General features: G+C 44.6%; 1 protein-coding gene across 7 annotated transcripts in view; it reads right to left on the bottom strand.

Annotated features, from left to right (window-relative positions):
- The window catches only part of SMOC1 (SPARC related modular calcium binding 1), a 151638-nt gene that overhangs the window by 56589 nt on the left and 69754 nt on the right, over positions 1-25295 (bottom strand). For all 7 annotated transcript variants that reach the window (XM_037984174.2, XM_037984175.2, XM_037984176.2 and 4 more), the window contains exons 2-4: positions 25061-25226; positions 23829-23941; positions 697-796 (exon numbers count right to left, since the gene is read on the bottom strand). In XM_037984174.2, the coding sequence (XP_037840102.1) occupies positions 697-796; positions 23829-23941; positions 25061-25226 (379 nt within the window). The remainder of the gene's footprint in view (positions 1-696; positions 797-23828; positions 23942-25060; positions 25227-25295) is intronic.

Genomic DNA, 25295 nt, shown 5'->3' with positions numbered 1-25295 from the left:
TGGACTAACCCAATGGATCACTATAAAGCAATAGTTTGCTAACTTGTTTAATCATCAGAATCATCTGAGAGACTTCATAAAAACAAGGACCTCAGGTCTCCCTCCAGGCCTCCTGGATCAGAATGTACAAGGGGAAGCCTCAATATCTGGGTTCTCTTTAATTTCCCAGATACTGCTGGTGATCAGTCAGATTTAAGGGCCACTGTTATGAAGATTTTCCATTTCTCTACATTACATTCTTCAGGGGTGGTGAGTATATGACACAGAAGCCACCATTCTCCTCTCCTGCTCCCATGACAGGTTATCACTAATTGATAACCACAGCCTTTGATGCTGAGCTCCCAGGTGGTCTCAAAATCCATCTCAATAAAGCACTTCAAGAGCCACTAGCAATCAGAATCAGCACACAAGCTAGTAACTTACACGCCACCACAGCTCTATGAAGTTACAGCCAGTGCTTAGCATTGAACCAAAAATCTAAACTCAAAATCCGTAAATACACACACATGGCATACACTACCATACCTTATCATTTGCTGACTTCTGAGCAAGCGTGTTAGAGTAGAATCCTCCCTGACCTAGAAAAAGGTTCATCACCACCACCAACCTTCTAAAGGTTCTCCCACAAGCTGCAGGAGACCAACCAACGGGTCTCTCTCCAACCCTTTTCATTCTTCCCGCCCCTCCCTACGGTACCTGAACATACAGGAGTTTTATTCTGCACAGAAGAGCCACTGATGGGCTTCCCATCTGGAGTGACGCACCAGCAGTACCCAGTGTAAGTATGGCACTGCACCTGTTCAGGGAAGTGAAAACGGAAGAAAACCATAAGTCTTTGTCACAATACCAAGACTCATCTCCAACCCCTTTCAAAGCATCACCCATATGGTGAAAGAGCACCTTCCACCTCTCATCCCCACATCTGTCTCCAGAGTGTCTCTCATGGGTGGTCCAGTCAGTGAACAGCACTGGGTACATGTTTGCTGTGGGACGCCCATGCAAACCACAGCAATTCACCCGCTTCTTTCTTACTCCTCTTCACACTTAATACCTGCATCATACTGTGTTTTTCCTGAGATGATTCTCACCGATACCTGTACATTTGTTTTCTCTAGCACTGACATACGCTCCTATCCAATTATAAAAAATTCTAACCCACCCTATTTTTGAGACACAGTTTCACTCTATCACCCAGGCTGGAGTGCAGTGGCATGATCTTGGCTCATTGCAACCTCTGCCTCCTGGGTTCAAGCGATTCTCCTGCCTCAGCCTTCCAAGTAATTGGATTACAAGTGTGTACCACCACACCTGGCTAATTTTTGTATTTTTAGTAGAAATGGGTTTTGCCATGTTAGCCGGGGTAGTCTTGAACTCCTCACCTCAAGTGATTCACGTGCCTCGGCCTCCCAAAGTGCTGGGATTACAGGCGTGAGCCACCGCACCCAGTCAAAAATTCTAACCCTAACTAACTTGGCAAGTAAAAGTTGGAATGTCATCATTGCAGATTGATATGACATTTCTTTAACAAGCAGAGACCAGCGGTAAGCTTTTCTTCTTTGTCTAGCTTTTCCCAGCATCCATTCATAGATCAGCTTGCCTATTGATCTTGTGGCTCTCTTGAGATGAGGGCACACATGATGAGGTTAAGGCAAGGGGGTAAAACCTGCAGGTTTATTTCTAGATGCCCCACTGCACCACTGTGTGATCTTCCTCAAGCCTCCAAGGTCAGGTCTGCCTGCCTGGGAATAGCAAATATGGAATAAGGCTTTTTGCATCCTTCAGGGTAGCTCTTCTTTCTCTTCCAGTAGCTGTCGCCCTACCCACCACCTCCCGCCCCACCCCACTATCCTGCTTTCAATCTGGAGTTCCTAAACACACAGTGAGGCCTACTTCCCTGCTTAGAATCCTTCAGTGATTCGTGCTGGGATCTAGGATAGAGATGAAATTCATTGGCATGCACTCAAGGTCCTCCGTGATCTGCCTCCATCTATTCCCGCAGCCTCATTTCATGCCCATGTCCCAGCACACACCCTCCACGCTGGCCACAGAACCCTTTGATGCTCCTAAACACATTCTAGTTTCTCCTGATTCTGAGTCTTTGTTTGCTCCAACCATTCCATTTGTCTGGAATGCTCTTCCCCAACCCATCTCCCACCTACTCCTAATCCCTCGTATTCCCCTCCTCCTTTGTGATATACCTCCTCAAAGCAGTCCCAGCCTCCCCTGCCTCCTTCCTCTGATCCTCCCACACAGCCTGGGGCCCCCCAAATCAGAGCCCTTATCACTGTGAGCTCTAGCTGTTGATTTATCCAGTCCATTCCCCCCTCTCAAGATTGTGACCTCAGGGACTGCATGCTAGTTATTTCTACATTCCCAGAATCTAACATAATGCCTGACATTCATTGTAGGTGATTGATGGGTTGAATAAAGGCATCCATTATCATATTTCCTCAATTCTTGGTCTCCATCAATTATAAAAATGCAATGTCAATTTAAACAGCCCCACTACATTAAATGTAGATCTCAATTATAAGATGTGTGCCAATTGCAAAGATATTAAAGTGTGAAGAAAATGTGCCTCTCGAAATCAAGGACATATTGGAATCAAGGCTAGACAGTAATAGCATACAAATTGAGTGGTAAGGGATGGAAGGGAGCAGTGAGAGAAGAGATCTGACAGCCTGGGTGAAATCCAAAAGTTATCACAAAGGCAGAAAAGCTATAGAAAGGCTTCTGCTCTTGTGTGGGCACCAAACACTGTCATTTCCCCCAAGATGAGTTGTTTCACCATGGACCTATCAACAGAAATCAAGCATAAGACAAGATAGGGGGACCCTTATTCCTACCACGAAGGTGCATGTTGTATAAATGAGGCATTTCCCACAGCTCCTGCATCTGAGACGTTGCTCGGGTCTTCTGATCAATGCCTTTACCCCAGTACTATGTCCCACGCCCACTTCTTTTCATGGTCATGGTTGCTACCCCAAATGTTCATCCAACAGCAATATCTTCGGGTCAGGTCAATGCTACTTTCTGAGGAGCCTTAATGGTGGAAAGGAAACAAATCCAGAGAGACCTGAATTTGAATCCTGGTACAGCCAGTTATGAACTGGATACATCACTCAGCTCTTTGAGGCCCATCTATAAAATGGGGATAACAATGTCAAACCTGAAGGTAAGGAAGTCCATTGTTTGGCACTCAGTGAAGGCTGGATATGGAGTGGCAGTGGTAAGGATTGTTCTCAGCTGTGCCAGAAATGCCTGGCAAGCCAGCCTTTTCAAAGGCCAGATCTAGTAACCTCGACAGACTTGGGTGGGAAATGCTGCTGGAAATGTGGAGTTGATCCCTTCAGACTCCATCCACCCTACAGGGGATATTTCCTAGAGATACTTCCTCGCCAGTGGCAGCAATTTAATGGAGCCTGGCAGGCTGCTTTCTCCTCCTTGGCCTGTAATCACCTCTGGGGAAACCTGTCCCAGGAGCTGAATGGCTACGCTGACTCACTCCCAGGGACCTTGACTCCCATGGCCAAGGCAGGCCTCTGTCTCCATGAGGACTGTGCCCTCAAGTCCATCGCCCAAGGCTGTGTCTCTGGCCCAGTGCTGCGCTGCGGGAGCTGGGCACTGCAGTCAAGCAGACTGCAGAGAACGGGCTGGTTCGAAAGCCACCTCCTCTCAAGCATGCACAGAGTCCCAGCCAAGGCTACTGGGGACAGAAGCAAATTCATGAATAAGAGGCTAAGCCCAAAGCTTTGTTTCTGGGGATATAATCTGACCTCTGGGCTCAGAGGGTCCCAAGGGCCACATTCTTACTGAGTATGCCCATTGTATCCCAGTGGGCACATGAACACTGTCTCCCAGCCCCCAGCTGGCCCAGAGGCCCAAACACAGCTCCTTTCTCCCCAGAGCCCTCAGCATTTTTCTCAGTCCAGGCTCCAAAGAAGAGAGCCCAGATTACAAAATCCCAGTCTGGGAGCTCCTTCCAAGTCCTATAAAACTGAAATCGAATGAGGAATTGTTGCCACGTGCTTGTGAGGGCTGGGGTACACAATAATGGGCACGCCTGCCCCAGGTGTGCCACAGGGGTGGGGACAGCCATGGGCAAAAGGCGGCACAGAAGACCCCAGCAAGGTCTCAGATCCAGGAGCTGAGGGAAGTGGCCGAGCACAAGCTCTTAGCTGAAGGAGCCTCGAGTGAATCAGCCCATGATTCCACAATGAGAGGTTGTTTCTAAGTTGTCTAGGGAGTTTTCAAGGTGACTTCTTGCAGAAAAAGAAGTTACATGGAGACAGTCTGCAGCCAGCCTTCCAGCACTTCCCAGCTCTGCCACTTAACTCCTTCTGCAGCCTTGAAAAGCTTTTAAATCACACTAAGCCTCGGCCTGTCTATCTTTTTAAAAAGGGAAGATAATCATGACAATAATACCTATCTTAGTTGTTAAGAGAATTAAATTTGATAATGTAAATAAAGCACTTAGCTCACAGGGTAAGTGCCCAGTTAACTTTCAGCTATTTATTTTTATTATCATTGTGTTATATTTTAGCAAACTATCTGTACACTCAAAAATGCCAGAGCCAGATTATCTGACGAGAACAAAAGAACATCCTATTCTAAGCAGCCTGAGGGGAAGGGGCAGTCTAAAGTCAGCAAAACGTTTGAAAAGGTTTGGGTGGAAGAAGAAGATGTTTGTTTTCACATAGAAATAGTTCTATTAGGCCGGGCGCGGTGGCTCAAGCCTGTAATCCCAGCACTTTGGGAGGCCGAGACAGGCGGATCACGAGGTCAGGAGATCGAAACCATCCTGGCTAACACAGTGAAACCCCGTCTCTACTAAAAAATACAAAAAACTAGCCGGGCGAGGTGGCGGGCGCCTGTAGTCCCAGCTACTCGGGAGGCTGAGGCAGGAGAATGGCGTAAACCCAGGAGGCGGAGCTTGCAGTGAGCTGAGATCCGGCCACTACACTCCAGCCTGGGCGACAGAGCGAGACTCCGTCTCAAAAAAAAAAAAAAAAAGAAATAGTTCTATTGCCAGCAGAGGAGAGAAACATTTCTTGCAGAAAAGCAATCAGGGTGTAAATTCTTTGAATTGATGGTTTCTATATAAATGATCAAGACGTAAACTCTGCCTGGCTTAGCTTCCTCCCTTGCAGATTTATCCTTTTAAATTAATAAGTAATACCCTTCCTTTTTCCCTAAGAGCCTCAAGTTGGTCAACTTTCAGACTTAATCTCTGAGAAAAGCCCAGGCCAAGAGGATCCATGAGGCAACTGGCCATTTCAAATATCTCCCTGTGCAGTTCGCAAAACTCAGGGTTGTTCTTGCCCAAAAGGTACAGATATAGACAGTGAAATCTGCTCCTGTCCCACTCTGAAGCATCCTAGGAAAGCTGAAGTGTCAACAGATGGCTCTTCCTTAAGGGACAAAACGTGTTTACTCATCAACCTAAGTGAGGTTACCTTCTGCTTATATTGTAACTATATCATAGAATGTAACGGGGGGCGGGGGGGGTGCCGGGGGGGCTGGGTGCGGTGGCTCATGCCTGTAATCCCAGCACTTTGGGAGGCCGAGGCAGGCAGATCACTGGAGGTCAGTAGTTCAAGACCAGCCTGGCCAACATGGTGAAACCCCGTCTCTACTAAAAATACAAAAATTAGCAGGCATGGTGGCAGATGCCTGTAATCCCAGCTACTCAGGAGGCTGAGGTAGGAGAATTGTTTGAAACCAGGAGGTGGAGCTTCCAGTGAGCCGAGATTACACCACTGCACTCAAGCCTGGGCAATAAACTGAGATTCCATCTCAAAAAAAAAGAATGTAACTAGGGGTCCCAAAGGTCCTTTAAGGCAGTGTGTTCCTAGATAAGTTTCATCTCTGACTCATACACTTTAATATTTTTGGCAAGAAGCCCTTTACATAAACAGCCTAGTGGTATATTTCAGGCCAACCTCCATCCAAATAAAGACAGGCCTGAATTATTTTAATCCTGCTAATCTTCAACATTAGCCCAAATTCTGAACACCTGGAAGGATGCGAAAGGCTAGTACTCCCAACAAGGCAGGGGAGCAACCGATGAGCAGAAAAACGTCAGCTCCTGGGGGTAAAGCAAAGTTAGGGAGCAAAGGGGAAGAAAGCACAGAAAGAAATGGGGCCGACAGATGAACAACGCGTATAGACAACTATCACCTGCAGGTGCCGTGTCCAACGCAAAAAATACCACCTTCCACTTTCGTGATGGCTTCTCAGTCACCATCGAAGGTCTATGCATTATCTCACTTGGGCCTCAAAGCCACCCTTTGTGCAAATCTTTTATAAGAGAGGTACAGAGAGCAGAAGTTATTTGTTCAAAGGTCACAGCTAGTTAATAACAGCACAGGACATTGGAATCCCAATATCCAAGCAATCATAAAATTTCAGAACTGATGGACTAGAAAAAGCCTTAGAGGTCACCAATCTAACCCAAACACTTCACAAATGAGGAAACTGAGGCCCAGAGACAGAGTAGTAGTTGGCTCCCAGTACCTTGTCCCAGCAGATGGAAAGTTCTCAGACCGTGAGGAAGGAGGAAGAGACAGGAAGTGGCCGCAAGCGCTGATGTCTGAGGGAACTGACTGAGTATATTTGGGCCTTGTAATTTTCTGGAAAATAGAACTCTTTGGGGTCATGTAAATATGCCCACCAGGGAGGCAGCTGGAAGAGAGTCTTTTGCTCCCATTTCAATGAGAGGCCTTTTCTGGAGTAGCATTTGGGCCTCCACCTGCTGTGGGCTGCCCTGCTTCCCCTGGGATGTTCTCTGGGGGTTTCTATGGCAGGTGTGAGGCCTCATCTCCCAGAGTTGCTTCTTTGTTGCTTCTTCTTTCACTCTCCTACCAATCACCCCTGCTTTTCTAGGCAACCAGAGAGGAAACCAGCCTCTCTGCAGGTGCCCACTTTCTTCTCTTTTCTCCAGAAACGTGAGGCTACTGTTCTCTCCACTTTGATACACTGATGAATGAATGCAGCTTGTGTTCTGTGAGGTGTGAATAGACATAATGAGGGATAAAAGTATCCTCTGGTCAAATAACTTTCGAAATATTGGGTTAAACAAAGTTAAAAGATTTCTTTACTGCAGAACTTCTTCTAGTTTTACATCAATTAATGATTTATCCCTAAGAGAAAGATACCATTTGCAGCAATTCCTAAACTTATTAAACTAGGGACTGATATAGTTTGGATGCATGTTCCCAAATCTCATGATGAAATGTAATCCCCAATGTTGGAACTGGGGCTTGCAGGGAGGTGACTGGATCATAGGGCTGGGTTTCTCATGAATGTTTAGCACCACCCCCTTGGTTTTCTTGATAGTGAGTTCTCATGAGATCTGGTCGTTTAAAAGTGTGTGGCACCTCCCCTCCCTCTCTCCTGCTCCTGCTCTGGCCATGTGATTTGCCTGCTTCCCCTTCCCCTTACGCCATGATTGTAAGTTTCCTGAGGCCTTTCCAGAAGCGGAGCAGATGCCAGCATCATGCTTCCTGTACAGCCTGCAGAACCATGAGCCAATTAAACCTCTTTTCTTTATAAAGTACCCAGTCTCTGGTATTTCTTTGCAAGAATGGACAAATGCAGGGACCCTCCCCTAACTTTTACACAAGGAGCATTGGGCAGAACTACTGTTCGCTGAAACATGCTCGAGGTTGGGGGAAAAAGCAGTATAATGAACTACAAGGCCTTGCTGTATTTTTTCACTTTGCCCCATCCTACTTTTCTGCAGTCTAGGTATCAGGCTCTCAGTTCGCTATGCTTGAAATAATTTCCTTCTGGTGACAACCCCTCCTCTCCTTTTGTAATGCTTTGTCAAGCTATGTATTTGCTAAGGAATCCATCCTGAATTGCCTCGGAACTTCAAGGACAACTGGGATCCCATGGAAGGCATGGCGCCTTCTCACCCTGTGGCTTCATTTCTCCCGTCTATCTCTTTGTGCTTCTTTCACAAAATAGAAATCACGAACCATATGCAATGGGACAGGCTTGATTCAGCATGCCTTGTAGCAACTACAAAACATGTCATGAAAGGACCGCTCTCATGTATATGAACATTTCCTAGTGGGAAAAGATTCAACTACAAGTAAAAGGAATGTGAGTATTTTTCTAACTCTCTTTTGGCAGTGAAAGTATGAGACTGTTTTTTCTTTTTAATCTGCCCATTACTCCAAATCGGTTAGCAGGGTTTTTGGATTAAGCTAATCCACAGTGAAATTTAAACATCTTGCTGTTGGTCCTATTGATGGCTTCATGTCAGAGCAGTATTTTCAGCTGCTCTGTTTTCCTTTTGGCTGCATTCCCTACAGGATGTCTGAGCAGTTGTGGTTTTCCATGGGTGCCATGGGCTCTGGCTGGAAGACTGATCACCTGAGATGGCCACTTATGTCCCCATCCCCAAGAACATCTCTCTCCATCAGAAGCTGCTGGAGAAGATTGTTTGTTGGGTATGGATGAGAGTCACCTGGAGAGCTCACGAAAACGTTGCTGGGCCTCACCCACAGAGCTTCTGCATTCATTGGGTCTGGAGTCATCTGGAGCTTTTGCATTTCTAACAGGTTCTCTGGTGATGCTCTTGCTGCTGGGTCCAGGGACCACACTTCAAGAGCCACTGTGTCAAAGGAGCATCCCACCCACTTTCTGGCATTTATCATGAAATACCCAAGAAACAAGTACTTTTCTAGGTGAGAATTTGGGAACAAGGGGCCTTGTGACCCTATTTCTTTCCAAAGCTTTTATATTCCCAATGTTTTAATGACATGGTATTTTAATGCATGAATCTAGTGATTGCAGTATTAAATCTTCTGGGTGATTTCACACATGGACAAGAGTTTGACTGCAGTGAGAAGGGGGTAAGGGGGAAAGAAGGAAGGGATGGTGTAATTCTTTTGGTCTGTCTAGCATGAGCTGTCCTTTCCTCAGTTTGGAACACATTATCACACAAATCTTCTCCTCATCTTTAGTCAGGTTTGACTGAGAAGCAACAGGAATAGAAGGGAAAACATGGTTTTGGAGACAAAAAGACCTGAGTGTAAATACCATCTCCACTGCTAGCTGTGTGACTTCAGCAAAGTCACTTAACTTCTCTGAGCCTATCTATGAAATAGGGTTCATGGTACCACCTTGAAGATTATTAAGAAGACAAAACGAGATATATCAAGCATCTAAAACAGTGTAGATATAGGATATGCACTCAGCACATGCTGATTTTATCCTTTTCCCCTGCCCTTTTGCAGATGATCTAGGCCAGGGGTGTCCAATCTTTTGGCTTCCCTGGACCACAATGGAAGAAGAAGAACTGTCTTGGGCTACATATAAAACACACTAACACTAACAATAGCTGATGAGCTTTAAAAAAATCTCATAATGTTTTAAGAAGGTTTATGAATTTGTGTTGGGCCTCATTCAAAGCCATCCTGGGCTGCATGTGGCCTGTGGGCCTTGAGATGGACAAGCTTAGTCTAGGCCATAGCCTGAAAGCACTTCTATTCTTGTTGGCTGTAGACATTGTCTCCCACTCTATGCCACGTCTAGGGAGGATTGCCTATTGGGGAATGAATAATTTTTCCTTTAAGAATATTTACCTCATCTGCCAGAATTTAAGAGGAGATTCAGGAAAGGAAGCTAATCCTTCAATTTCAAATCCTCCTAAATATGGGAGTCTTTGTCAACTGCATTTTTTATGAGTTGATGGTGTGACATGGCTGCCAACATGGCATGAGTTAGGAGTGGTGTGTTTAGAACAAGAGACAGCCTTGTTCTTCCCCAGCCTGCTCATGACCACATCTGAAATCTTGTGTCCAGTGTGAGGAAGGATGCTATAAGGAAGGCCCTATAAGAAGGGCCTTGGCAAATTCGACTCAGAAGAAGAAGGCCAAGAGGAAAGACATATAAATCCCTATGATATGGGAATGAGTGCTAGAACTAAGGATTTCTGCCAAGGGAAATAAATTGTTGGCTGAAAGAGAAGATTTCACAAGGATATAATGGTGTCCATCTTCAATCCATCTTTCTGTGGATTCTGTAATTCCCACAGCTAGAACTGAAGTCATCTGTTGGAAGTTACAGGAATACAGCTCTCAAGTCAAGGTAAAGAGGACTTTCCAACAAAATAGTCCCAAAATGCATTATGGATTTTGTCATCGTGGAAATAAGCTTCCTGTCTCTGAGAGCAATCGAGCAGAAAGTGGAAGACTACTTGGGGAGAGACTGTAAGTGGAACCTGAGCCCTGGATTGGAGTGGGGTAGGGAGAGGAAGGAGAAGATAAACCAGATGTCTCTGAGGTCCCCTTTAATCCAGAAGGTCCGTAATTCTATAATCCTTCTGTAAGATGAACTTTTGCTCCTGAAGAGTAGGGTGGAGATTTATAAACTAGTACCTAATTGTCAGTGTTAAGACCACCATTCCAATTATATGGTGAAGAATATTTTTTGTATTTTCCAAAAAGTTTGAACAGCATCCCCCACAATGGACATATAAAGACATTTGGAACACCCGAGTGTTAGGGTGCCAGGGACCCAAGGAACTTCACCGTCTTCACTCCTGTTCCTCTGTGTGGTGCCTAGAATGATCCGGGTTTTGTAAACAGCAAATATGATACCTCTTGTTCCCTTAATTTTATTTCTATCTTGGGGGGTAAGTATCAAATACATTTTTATGTTTAAAAAAAATACCTAATAAGAAAGTCCCTCATAAATAGGAGCTTTTACTCCGATGAGAACTGTGAGAAAGCTGGCTGGTGGGGAGCACAAAGGTAGCCTGCAGGAGTGGAGCCTTTCCTTGCATCTCCTATCTGATTTCACTTTTAATAAAACTTTCCTGTCTTCACACCTCCCACCTGAGTTCCTATTATTCTTTCCTATTTTGACATGGAAAAAAATTTTGATCCCTTCAATTTTGCAGAAGAGTTTAGTTGACTGACCTGCCGGGTCACCTCCCAACATGTTACGTGCACTCACAGCGCAGTGGCAAAAGCCCTAAATGTGTGTCTTAATGGCTCTGCCTGAAAGTTTCCTGAGTAAATGTCTGTTGTGGGCCTACTGTGTGCCCAGCCACCTGATTGGACATTAGCTCTTGTCTCATAAAATCCTAAAATGTGGCATTTTCCTCCTCAGAGATCAACTGAGCCCCCTTCCCAATGTAGGAACACTCCCTCCCACCCCCATGGCACGGCTGATGGATGTCCACTTGGTCTCTGCTTGCCCACTTTCTGGGATGGGAAGTTAAGTCCTCTTTGAGTCAGACATTCTGTCTGTGAGCTACGCTAATTGTCAAAAGTTCTTCCCTATTTTGAGTCAGAATCCTACTTTTATATACTGTACTTGGTGATCCTGGGTCAGCGCTGTGGGACCACACATAAAACACTATTATCATTCACAGACAAAGGTTTGAATCTGGCTCTCAGGTATCCCTTTGGTCATCTTTTTACTATTATTATTATTATTATTATTATTATTATTATTTTTGAGGTGGAGTCTTGCTCTGTCACCCAGGCTGGAGTGCACTGGCACCATCTCGGCTCACTGCAACCTCCACCTCCTGGGTTCAAGTGATTTTCCTGCCTCAGCCTCCCAAGTAACTGGGACTACAGGCACGCGCCACCACACCTGGCTAATTTTTTGTGTGTTTTTAGTAGAGATGGGGTTTTGCCATGTTGGCCAGGCTGCTCTTGATCTCCTGACTTCAGGTGATTCACCCACCTTGGCCTCCCAGACTACTGGGATTACAGGCGTGAGCTATTGTGCCCGGCCTGGTCATCTTTTTATCCATCCTTTGGTTGTTATCTCCAGCTCCACTGGATATTCCTCACATCATTTCCCAACTTTACTCACCTGAGTCACCCTCCTGGATATGCCCCAGTTTGGCAACATCACTTTAAGAGATGGCAATGTCTCTTACAGGGGCAGTGTGGAATCATGATTAGAATCAGGAATTCTGGAGCCAGGGTACTTGGGTTTGAATCCTGGGTACTTGGGTTTGACTCTGCCACTTGCACACTGTGAGACCCTGGGCAAGCTACGCAGCTTCTCTGTGGTTCAATTTCCGCATCAACAAAATGGGAATGCAATAGTGCTTATAGTGAGGACTGAATAACTTAACATGTGTCAGGCAAATATAAAACAGCCTGGAACCTTGTGTATAGGTTAAGAAAGTGGTATTGTTGATGACAATGATTATTATCTAAAAAAGAATAGCAGAGCCTGTAATTCCAGCACTTTGGGAGGCTGAGGCGGGCGGATCTCAAGGTCAGCAGATCGAGACCATTCTGGCTAACACAGTGAAACCCATCTCTTTTAAAAATACAAAAAATTAGCCAGGCGTGGTGGTGGGCACCTGTAGTCCCAGCTACTCAGGAGGCTGAGACAGGAGAATGGCGTGAACCCAGGAGATGGAGCTTGCAGTGAGCCGAGATCGCGCCACTGCACTCCAGCCTGGGCAACAGAGTGAGACGCTGTCACAAAAAAAAAAAAAAAAAAAAAAGAATAGCAGAGAGAGTGACTGAAGCCTCCCATTACTGAGCCTCTCCTCTCCCACAGACAGCAGGAAAGCCAGAGCACGAGGCTTCCATCTTTCCCTCCCTCCCAAGTACACTGCATTGCAGAAGAGCAGCTGCAGATACCGCCCAGAGCTCACTCCTTTCATTTCCACAATAGACAAATTGTAGGGACAGAATCACCAAGGGCTATGGGGAGCTCAGATGCCCAGCTGGGAGCACCCAAACCTTGCATACTTACTCCAAAGCAAATGATGCTAGCCAATCTGAGAGAAGACTCACAGTGGCCATTCAGCTAGAAAATAGCCATTGAAGAGCAGGACAGAGCAGAGAGTGGGATAGGAGAGTCCCCAGAGAACACAATGGAGACAGTGTTCTGAGCACAAAGCGTGCTCCATCCACCCTCATCTTATCACATGTCCTTGCACCTGACGGGTGATGGGGGCATGGGGACCAGTTCTCCCATTGAAAAGATGATAGTAGAGGTTCCCAACACATGCAAGAGATTAGACCAGTCACTTCCTAGACAAGTCCTTCCTGCACAGGAATGGGTCAGACCCTGCTCTTGCCATCATTGACAAAATTAAACATTAAATTTCATAACTGCATAACTGAGATTGTTTACTCACTGCAAATTATATGCTACCTGGACCTCCCACGGGAAGGCAAAAGTAAGGTCCCCTTGGGAAGCTGGCTACTGGCTGCTGCTCACTGGGGCTCCAGCTTCTACCCTCCCAGATCTTGATGTGCTGAGAACTTTAATGCCCACAGAGGATACGCCAGTGGGGGAGGGGCAGGGTGGACCAGCACAAGCCCATCGCTCTACTCAGACAGGCAGCAGCATTTCTCCTCTACAACTTCAAGGCTCCCTGCGACCCAGAGTTTCTAATTTGAAAAGGAATTCCCTTTCCTGCTTGTAGATTCAAAGAAGTATTAGCCTATCAGAGACTGAGAGCTCTTAGAGATATACAAGGCTCATTTGATGGTTCTAAAAAGTTTCCTACCCCCAGTTGGTACCGTTCTCTCCCAACCTTTCCCTTTCCTTACAAATATCATGCCAAGGGTACTGACATTGTCCCAAAACCTAGGACCACAGCACAGGGTACAGGTTCCTGTGCATTCCCCCTACTAGATACTCTGCCTTGGTGAGTAGAGCCAGCACCAACCCCATACATGAGTGCAGAACAACACTCATCTCACTGTCCAATTAAAAAGAAAAAATAAGATTTCAACTTCCTACAAGGTTACAGTGATCAGGAGAGTGTGGCACTGGCATAGGACTAGACATATAGATTAATGGAATCGAATTGAGAATCCAGAAATAAGCTGATTTCTGAGAAGAGGACCAAGACAATTCAAGATGGAAAAATAGTCTTCTCAACAAGTAGTCCTCAGACAACCGAATATACGCATGAAAAGGAATGAAGTTATAACAAATAAAAGAGAAAAAAAGATAAATTGAACTTCAAAACTAAAGCTTTTTGGCCAGGCGCAGTGGCTCACGCCTGTAATCCCAGCACTTCGGGAGGCCAAGACAGGCAGATTGCTTGAGCTCAGGAGTTCAAGACCAGCCTGGGCAACAAGGCAAAATATTGTCTCTACAAAAAACACAAAAATTAGCCCCACACAGTGGCATGCACCTGTAGTCCCAGCTACTCAAGAGGCTGGGGTGGGAGGATCGCTTGAGCCCAAGAGGCTGAGGTTGCAGTGAGCCAAGATAGTGCCACCACACTCTAGCCTAGGTGACAGAGTGAGACTCTCTCTCAAAAACAAAAACAAAAAAAAAAAAGAAAAAGAAAAAGAAAAAAAACGAAGCTTTTGTGCTTCAAAGGAAATTATCGAGAAAGTAAAAAGACAACCCATAGGATGGGAGAAAATATTTGTGAATCATATATCTGATGAGTCTTGTATCTAATGCCCAGTGGCTCACGCCTGTAATCCCAGCACTGTGGGAGGCTAAGGCAGGCAGATTACTGAGGTCAGGAGTTTCAGACCAGCCTGGCCAACATGGTGAAACCCCATCTCTACTATAAAAATACAAAAATTAGCCGGCCTTGGTGGCACGCGCTTATAATCCCAGCAATTCCAGAGGCTGAGGCAGAAGAATCACTTTAACCCAGGAGGCAGAGGCTGCAGTGAGCCAAGATGGTGCCACTGCACTCCAGCCTGGGTGACAGAGTGAGTGAGACTCTGTCTCAAATAAAAAAAAAGAAAGAAAGAGTCTTGTATCTAGAATACATAAAGAGCTCTTGTAACTCAATAATGAAAAGGTAAGTAACTGAATTAAGAAATGGGAAAAGGATCTGAATAGACATTTCTCCAAAGATATAGAAATGGCCAAAAAGTACATGAAAAGATGCTTGACATCATTAGTCATTAGGGAAATGCAAATCAAAACCATAATGAGATACCACTTCACATCCACTAGAAAAGATACTAATAAGAAAGATGGAAAATAACAAGTGTTGACAAGGATGTGGAGAAATTGGAACCTTCATACATTGCTGGTGGGAATGTAAAATGGTTCAGCTACCTTGGGAAACAGTCTGTCAGTTCCTCAAAAGCATAAACATATAGTTACCATATGACCTAGCAATTCTACTCCTAGGTATACGCCAAGAGAATTGAAAATAGATACCTACAAAAAAAATGTATGTAAATGTTCACAATAGTACTATTTATAACAGCCAAAAAAATGGAAACAGGCCGGGCATGGTGGCTCACACCTATAATCCTTTGGGAGGCTGAGGTGGGCATATTACTTGAGCTCAGGAGTTCAAGAACAACTTGGGCAACATGGCAAAACCCCATCTCTACCAAAAGTACAAAAATTTAGCCAAGTGCGATGTTGCACACCTGTGGCCCCAGCTACTCAGGAGGCTGAGGTAGGAGGATCGATTGAGCCCGGGAGGTGGAGGTTGTAGTGAGTCCAGATCATGCCACTGCACTCCAGCCTGGGCAACAGAGTGAGACCCCATCTCAAAACATAATAAAAAATAAAAATAGAAACAACACAAATGTCCATCAGCTGATGAATGAATAAATAAAATGGGATATATCTACACAATGGAATATTGTTTGACAATAAAAAGGAATGAAGTACTGATTCATGCTACAACAAGGCTGAGCCTTGAAAACATTATGCTGATTAAAATAAGCCAGGCAGAGGGACCCAATATTATTATTCCAGTTGTATGAAATGTCCAGAATAAGCAAATCATAGAAATAGAAAGTAGACTAGTAGTTGCCAGGGACTGAGGAGAGAGGCAATGGGTACAGGATTTCTTCTGGGGTGATAAAAATGTTCTGGCTTAGATAACGATGACAGTTGCACAACTCTGGGAATTTACTAAGAACCACTCCATTGCATATTTTTAAATGGTAATTTTTATGGTGCACAAATTATATGTCAATACGGTTATTATTTTAAAGAAAAAACAAAAACAGGTGGCCAGCCCACAGACCACAGTTTGCCAACCTCTGAACGAGTTCAATTCTTCCAGTTTACAGTTGAGCAAACCAAGAACCTAAAGAGGAAGAAAACTAACATCTGCTAAGCAACAATTATGTGCTAAATAGAAGACATTTTGTATAAATTTTCATTGTACATTAACTGGTTGTTTGGAACAAAAGCAATTCACTGAAAAACACATGTAAAACAAGTAGTAAGATGCTCAGGACACAGTAGATGTTCACACTGTAACAATAATATGTTTTTTGAGCATGTAACAAAAAAGGAAACAGAAAAGCAATAAGTGCCCAACAGTGGGGTCCATTTACCATTTATGCCATCTGTACATAAAGGATGGGCTTGAATTGTTAGCTTTAACTGCTTTTGACTGCTTTGAAAAAAAAAAAAGCTAGCATTGTCCACAGACCAAAAGGCAGGAGGTCTTTATAAAGCAGGGCACCATCCACTAAACACACACAGAACACACTTTTTCTGCAGCATCCAAAGGGGCCAACTGTGGCTGAAGAAGCTCAGAAACATTCCAGCTCACAGATGCAGCCCAGGTCTCAGTACTTCAGCTAGAGAGTCCTCTACACTGTCTGAGAGAGCCACACTGTTGCTCTAGGCAAGATCTTCCCACATGAAGACAAAAAGGCCCATGGCCCCCGACTCCTGTTAGACCTCCAGGCTCATCAAAGATAGAACAAACCCCTTCCACCCTATGAGGCTGTTCAGCCTGCCAACGTTTCATCAGGCCAGGCCAACAAAGGTTCCCAGTTCATGTCAAGCATCCAGACCTTCAGTACTTGCTGGGAATGTGAAAGAAGAAAGACCAGACAGTAAACCAAGGTGTTCCCAGGGCAAGCCAGTCACACGACTCTAGTCTACAGGGGCGACGTCAGGAAGATGCGGTTCTATACTGTGGAGTTGGGGAGCTAAAACGGAACAATAAGATCTGCTTCATAGCTCAACTCCAGGCACTTAGGAAACAAGTGTGTATTTCCCTAGGTTTTAGGAAATACAATAGTAAGAATTATAGAAATGACAATAGAGCCCACTGCCTTTGTCAAAAAGTCATAGAACATTTTTTAAGCTTCCAACTTCAGAACAAAGCATCATCAAGAAGAAATTACATCTCCCCAGATCCCTATATGCAAGGGATCCATGCACATAGAACCCTATATGCAATGACCTCAGGAAATTAAAAAATCGGGTACGTGTGTGCACTGTTGGAGGGAAGTAGTGGTTAGAATGAGAAAATGGGGAAAGTGGTGGTGCCCATACAGCTATATCAAGAAAGATTGTTCCTGGACCATGGAGCTCAAAGACAGGAAACATAACACTTCTTTTTCCACACAGATATAACATAATGAATAGAGTTTTATATTCTATATTATTAGAACTACAATCCATCTACACAAAAAATTATAATGTCTTGGGAATGAGTCTGATAAACCAATAATCAACCACATGGTTGCTCAACATTTATGGAAAGCGACGTGGTAGTATGCATCAAATGCCTTAAAACAAAAAAAAGGCCTTTTGACACAATAGACAGTTGCTGGGAAGTTAATCCCCAAATTTTCAGGATTCATGATACATTCATACAATGAAATACAACGCAGACACTTTTTAAATGAGATAGTGCTGTATGTAACTTACTGGGAAATAAGCCCATAATATAATTAGCTAAGAAAATATTATAAAACAATACATGACATCACACCATTCTTGTCCGAAATAATGACAATAAGTACACACAAGGAAAAAAAATCTAGAGGGTTAGACTTAACTGTTGCTATTTCAGGGGGATGAAATCACTGGCTTAATCTTTCTACCTTATATACTTATTGTCAGAATTTTTTTAACACAATGTGTATAGCTTTTCTATTTAGAAGAAAATGAAAATATTTATTGCCTTAATTATCTGGTTAATTAAATCCCTAATACACAGACATACACAAATACATAAAATAAGCCTCTACAACACATACCTTTAGAGGGTGCATAGTGTGGCTATGTCATTTGTTTAAGCAATTTTCTAGTACTGGATATTTAGGTTGTTTCCAAATTTTTGCCACTATAAACAGAACTTGGATTGTAATCCTTGTGGCTAAATAGTTTCACATATTTTTAGTTACTTCCTTAGAATAAATTCCTAGAATTGGAATTGCAGCCCAAAATATGGACACGACTGAGGACTTTTGACCCATATTGCAAAATTATCCCATTAAAAAGTCAGTGCCAATTTACTTTCCAAACTGCAATGGAAGGGTACCCTTTTCCCTTTATCTGACCCTGAATATCATCATCTTTTCCCAGTTTTTGCTAATTTAGTAAGCAAAAGCATTCATCATCATTTTTATTTGTATTTCTAAAATGACAAAAGAAGGTAACATCATTCGGATTAACTTATTGACTATTTATTATTATTGTATGATGGGTTTATTGCTATCTCTTGCCCACATTTCTACTAGGATCTTTTTCTTTCTGAATTGCAAGAGTTCTTTACCTAAGATTAGCTCTTTGTTGTTAAGGCTAATGTGTGTTGTTTGCTTTTAGTTTAATTTTTCTCTTTTTAGAAATGGGGTCTTTCTATGTTGTCCAGGCTGGAGTGGAGTGGCTATTCACAGATGCAATCATAGAGCAATACAGCCTTGAACTCCTGGGCTCAAGCAGTCCTCCTGCCTCAGCTTCCCAAGTAGCTGGGACTACAGGCTTGTGCCACCATGCTCAATTCTGCTTTTAGTTTGGTTTAAGGTGTTTGTGTCCAAAAACTTAAAATTTATATATATTTTCCTAACAATAAAAAACATTCAGAATTCCAAATAACTGACTTATAAATGAGCCTTTGAAATATTATTGTTTGAATGTTGTCTTTTATATAGTTACTTTATCATATGTCTTCATCTCTTTTCTGCATGTAAACTCCTTGAAGGCAGAGGTCATGACATTTTTTTGAATCCTCCCTAGCAAGCAGCACACAGCCCACAATACAGCAGAGCTCAAAAACGTCTGGGAGGAAAAGATATTGTGCCTGGGGATTTGCTTTGAAGCAATCCAGTTTGGGGGCAGGAGATGGAAATGAGGTAAAAATGAAACAGAATTGGCCATTTGTTAATCATTGCTGAAGGTGGGTGACGGGTTCATTATATTATTATTTCTACCTTTTTGTATTTTTTTTAATTTCCATAATCAAAAGATTGTGTTTTTTAAAATGTTTGTTTCATTGATTGGTCAATAGCATTAGAAAGAGAATTTCTGGCCAGGCACGGTGGCTCAGACCTGTAATCCCAGCACTTTGGGAGGCCGAGACGGGCAGATCACGAGGTCAGGAGATCGAGACCATCCTGGCTAACACGGTGAAACCCCGTCTCTACTAAAAAATACATAAAACTAGCTGGGCGAGGTGGCGGGCGCCTGTAGTCCCAGCTACTCGGGAGGCTGAGACAGGAGAATGGCGTAAACCTGGGAGGCGGAGCTTGCAGTGAACTGAGATCTGGCCACTGCACCCCAGCCTGGGCAACAGAGGGAGACTCCGTCTCAAAAAAAAAAAAAAAAAAGAAAGAAAGAAAGAGAATTTCTGCAACAACAATGGTGATAGAAATGGAATATATATGTATCAAGGCCACTTCTGTAGCCCAAAAAAGTTAAGAGCACAGCCTTCGGTATTAGGCAGGCTTGAGTACAACTAGTCTTAGGCCCTCGATATTAGGCAGGCTTGAGTACAAATTGTCTTAAGCTTAGGGACCTCAAGTCAGCTATTCGACGCCACTGGAACTCCATTTTTCTTTATAAATAAGGGCATTAATAACTATCTCAAAAGGCTGTAGTAAAGATTAATGGGTGTAAAACCCAGGGCCTAGCACCTGATAGCACTCAATAAAAAGCGGGCATCATTGTCATTCAGTGATACACACACGTGTCAAGCTCCAGCCAACACAGCCTGATGGTGACAGCCCAACACCCTTCCACTGCAGCTGAGATTTCAGTTAATCAGCTTGGGCACCAGACAACTGCTTGGCAGAGGACTTGATAGAACAGATGTCAGGAGTTGTGTTTCAGATACCCAGAACAGAAAACAGATAAGACCATAGCAAAGGACAAAGCCTATAGCTCCTGACCTTACTCAACAGGTCCCCAAAAAGGCTAAATTCCACATCTCAAGGAGGCAGTCGAGGAACAAGAGTGATGAAGTCCTTATGAAAGTGGTTTGAAACTTTGATCAAACATTGGCATCACCTGGGGAGCTCGAAAAACCACAATGTCTATGTCCCACTCCCAGATTTTGATTTAATGGTCTGGGATATGGCCTAGGTTTCAAGACCTTTAAAAGTCTAACATGATCTAATGTACAGCTTTAGTGTCGCTGCTGTAAAAGAAAGCTGAGCCACTCCTGTGTATGAGTTGGGGTTGGAGGTAGGGAGGGAAGAGGACAAGGGAAAACAAAGAGAAAGAACAGAGGCCAGCGAGTCCCACATGAAGCCCATTAAAGCCAAGTCAGTCATGTGGTCTCAAGCTGTGTCCCATGCCAGACAAATCCAATCCCATTAGAGTCCCATCACTCCCCACATAAGCTTTAAGAGAGGGTTATTGTGTAATCATTCACAGGGCTAAAATATGTGACTAATACCGGGATGCGTGCATATCAATATTCTAAAGAATATTAAAGCAATGTAGTTTATCTCTGGGTTTTGGTCTTGGGGGAAAAAAAAACGCCCAGCTAAGTGATGGAGGTTGGAGAAAGGAGAAAACATCCATCTCCCGGCATTTTGGCAGCCTGTCAATGTGACTGAAGCACACTCAAAGAGGCAGCCTTATTTTGTGACGTTATTGCAGTGTCTTTGATCAGCGGGAAAAGCACATCCATTTCAATCACTGTAGCTGAGATAGACCCGCTGTCTGGCTATCTGGCTGCCCACCAGGGTGAGCTAGCCTTCAGCCTATAGACACATGGCAGTGCTTAGCATGTCAAACAAATGAGGGGGTTCTTGACTATCTACACAACTCTTGCTGAACGTCAGAGACTCTCTCGTTTAGCAATTTAGCCTGGACTAATCTGGAAGTTCCTTTCCCCCAGTAAACACCACCTGGTCTGACCTGGCCTCATCAAAACAAAAGCTGGCCAGTGGGCTGTCTGTCATGAGGTAGCCATCACTTCAGAATCAGGAGGGCAGGGGTCAACCGTTCCTATAAGCGACACACCCAGGATTACACAAGCCTGGAGAAAGAAAAAGCCAATGGCAACAAACTCCACTCTCCTCCTTTACCTCACCCTGTCTCAGCCCCAAACTGATCTGAGAGAAGTCTGATTCCTCCATGCAGACATGAATTCTTAGCAATGCAGTTTTAAATCTATGCAAAGATCACCCACATTCTTTTTACCAGAATAAACAGTTTTTTAAAAATTGATGGAAGAGTTCATCCATTTTCCAACTTGGGGATTTTCAACAGAAGCTTTGGTGGGATTTTTTCTTTTTTCTTTTTTTTTGCTCTGCCTCCCGGGTTCACACCATTCTTCTGCCTCAGCCTCCCGAGTAGCTGGGACTACGGGCACCCGCCACCACGCCTGGCTAATTTTTTTGTATTTTTTAGTAGAGACGGGGTTTTACCGTGTTAGCCAGGATGGTCTCGATCTCTTGACCTCGTGATCCACCCACCTTGATCTCCCAAAGTGCTGGGATTACAGGCGTGAGCCACCGCGCCCGGCTGGGTTTTTTTTCTTAAGTGGCATAGTGGCATCGACATGATAGAAAGATATGAGTAGTAGAACTACAGTAGAGATGGGAATAATGATGATGATAATGAGAAAACTTTATATATTATTTATGTGTTCCAAGTGTTTCATGTGTGTTAACTGATTTTATCTTCATTACAACCTAATGAAGGAAGTTATAATAATGATCATTAACAATAGTAATTATAGGAATATATAATATGTAACAATTATTATGACATATAATAATAATGAACAACAGAAAAGCAATCATAATAATCAATCTCGACTTTTCAGATAAGACACCCAGAGAAGCTCGGGGACTTACCTGAAGGGTGGGGGCTGAGCTTCGTCCCAGGTGTCCGGCTCTAGGAACAGCATTCTAACCAGAGCACCAGACTGCCTCCTTCCAGAGCACACCTCAGAGCCTCCTTTAAAGCTGCCAGCTCAGAGAGCCAGCAGAGTATAGAGGGCTTCCGAGGGCTCTGGACTTAGGAATTCGTGAGTCTGAACTCCAGCTCTGCCACTCCACATCCCACACCTGTTGCATCCTCTATAAATGGGGATAATGACACCTACCTCACAGGCTTGTGGTAAGGTTTAAATGACAAAATGAATTAAAAGCACCTCTCCCAGGGTCAGCAATGAAAGTCAGTTTAACCCAGTGACTATCAAGCCTGGCTACCCATTTGAATCGACCAGAAAACTTTTTAAATGCTGATATCCAATCCCCAAACTCCTTATCCCTCTACATTTCTACCTCAACAGAAAGTTAGTCTCAAATCAGTCATCCTCTGTGTCCCACCTGGATATGAAACCTGAAGCCCCTCAGACCAAAGACCAGCCTATACACCCTTTGCCACATTGATCGAGAATTACAGGGAAGCTTTTAAATCCCTGAAGCCTCTGCCCCTGGCTCTAAGACAGCAGGAATCCCCCCAAATGTTGTTTGATTGGACAAAGGAAGTTGCAGGTGCCAGGACCACTCCCAACAACTTGGCTAAGCTCACCCTTGTCCAGTGACCTTCCCCACATTCATCAGGACAGCACCTTCACCCAGCTGGCACCATATCCGACTCTCACAGAAGCTGCCCACCTCCCACCTCAGCCACAAGCCCCTGCATAGGAGGAAGCAGCCCAGAAGCTTTCCTGAGAAGCACCTTTCTGGCCCACCGTTGCCTGTGTTTTAGAAATAGTCTGTGCCAAGGCCAGGTGTAATGGCTCACACTATAATCCTAGCACTTTCGGAGGCTGAAGCAGGAGGATCACTTGAGGGCAGGACCTCGAGACCAATCTGGGCAATGCAGCAAGATCCCTGTCTCTAAAAAATATTTTTAAAATAAGCTGGGTGTGGTGGCGTGTGCCTATAGTCCCAGCTATTCAGGAGACCTGGGTGGAAGGATAGCTTGATCCCAGGAGTTCAAGGCTGCAATGAACTATGATTGTGCCACTGCACTCCAGCCTGGAGTGAGACCCTATCTGCAACAGAGTGAGACCCTGTCTTGAAAAAAAGAAAAGAAAAAAGAAATAGTCTGTGCCAAGATCAACACAGTCAGCATTACTTTGACAATACACTAACCAGAAGACCATCCAAGATGAGAGGTAGGACTGCCTGACTTAGGTTTTAAAATCTTAGTATATGCATACCTGTATGTGTATATACACACACACACTCACACACTCCAAGAACCATAGTACACTTTGTGCTCAAAAAGGACTCTGCTTCGTTCAAGGACTGGGTATAGAAAGCAGGGAGGGCAGGGGGGTAGCAATAAACAGGGAAGGGAATACTGGGGTTGCCCATGGAAACTGGCAGGAATAAGAAAAATAATCAGCCCACATTTGACAGAAGAGAAAAGCACAGCTCTGGCCCTCAAAGGAGACAGCCAGCAGGGAGGATGGGGACCAAGCAATGCCAGTTTCCTGGCTCGGGCTTCCATGCATCTTTTCAGGACCTACTGCCAGTTGGCAAGAGGTGGCGTGGGGGGCCGTGGAGGGGTCAGGGACGGGGAAGGCAGCACGGAGGAGAGTTGAAGAGCCACTCACTCGACTGTTTCCCAGAAAGTGAAGGCGCCAAGCAGCCCTCGCACTCTCAGGACACCTCCCCTCTGCTTCCGTCCAGGAAAGAGCCCAAGAGGATTGTCCAAGGCCTCACCTGGGTAAAGGAGCCGTCCTCGCCACACTCTGGGACAAACACAGCTTCCTGAGGCTTCTTGGCTTGCTCTAGGGCTTGAGCCCGCTCCAAGCGACACTTGCTCTGGCCAGCATCTGAAAGGGGAGAGGAGCGGATTTCATATTTCACTTGGATTCGACACTGGGGCCGAGGGACAAAATAGCTGAGAAAACCACTCCACCTGTGCGGGAGCCCACACACAACCAACTGGCTTCTCCAAGCCTGAAAGGGCCGTGGCTAGGGGCTGCTGCACAGCCCCTGTTCCCTGCATGTCAGTCACAGAAAAGTGGAGGAGTCATGTTTTTCCCAAGTTCTGCCTGTCTTTTCTCCCAAGTACCTCTACCCTCGCCCCATAGAAAATAAAAAATGTGTTACTTCCATGATTTTTCACTGGGTTTATTCTAAAAGTAGTAAGCCCAACGGGGGTTCAACCATGTCTTATGGTTCAAGAATTGCAAGTATTTTCTTTAGAAAATCAGAGGCTCTAGCGCAGCCTGCTTAGCCACCTACAATTCCTGGGATGGCTCTAAGCAGTCCGGGACTACAAATTCAAATATGTACAGGATTCAGGAAAAAGATACAAATTAGAGAAACCAGCTGGATATGAGAAGAATGACACTCAGTTCTGAGAGGCTATAGGGAGTGCTGTAAGACTGTGGCAAACTGGAGAACAGGCTCCCCTTTAAAGGGGTAGCTGTTATGCAGGTCTAGTCATGTGTTGCTTTGTAGGAACACAGACCTAATGTTACCAGACTTTCCAATTTTGGAACAGAAGGACAAAAAGCCAGATTTTTTTTCACTGAATCTCCCAATTTTTAAATGTTATCCCAAATGTTTTTTGCTGTTTTTAAACAGGCAAGGAGACCAAACAAAACATATCTGTTGGCCAACAATTTGGAATCACTATTCGGGAGCCAGCAATAATGTCTTGCCGTTTTAAGCATCTCCATAAAAAGAAAAAGGAAAGCACTCGCCAGATAGCAGCACATCTCTTTAAGCCCTAGCTTGGGGGCAGTGTGTGAAAGACAGAAAAATGCTCATTCCTTCAGGTAGACCAGGCCTTCTTCCTTCCACCCTGGTGGAAGGGGTGGAGAGACAGGAAAGCAAAGTGAGTAGACAGATTTATTCCAAGCTCCCCTGCTGCAAATGCACAGTGAGGGAGCTGGGGTACCCAGGAAACTCTCCTTGGCTGGGCAGGGGGTGCACACACTCACCTTTGCATCTACCTCGATGCACCACGCCCAGGGTCTGGTCTCGGCACTTGGCTCGCTGGTACTCACACATGGACTCGTAGGACCTGCCATCAGAGGCACAGATGGGTTTGGGTTGAGTCCTGGAGCAGTGGAGGTTGCACTGAGGGTCACGGTCACTTATTAGAAACTAGGTTGGAAAAAAGTGAAAGGGTACAGAGGTTACTTTTGCAAGAAAAGTAGGGGCGAGTCCATGACT

This window comes from Chlorocebus sabaeus, chromosome 24 (assembly GCF_047675955.1).
Source record: "Chlorocebus sabaeus isolate Y175 chromosome 24, mChlSab1.0.hap1, whole genome shotgun sequence".
In the NCBI taxonomy this organism is placed as follows: Eukaryota; Metazoa; Chordata; class Mammalia; order Primates; family Cercopithecidae; genus Chlorocebus; species Chlorocebus sabaeus.
This window is presented reverse-complemented; position numbering and strand designations above follow the sequence as displayed.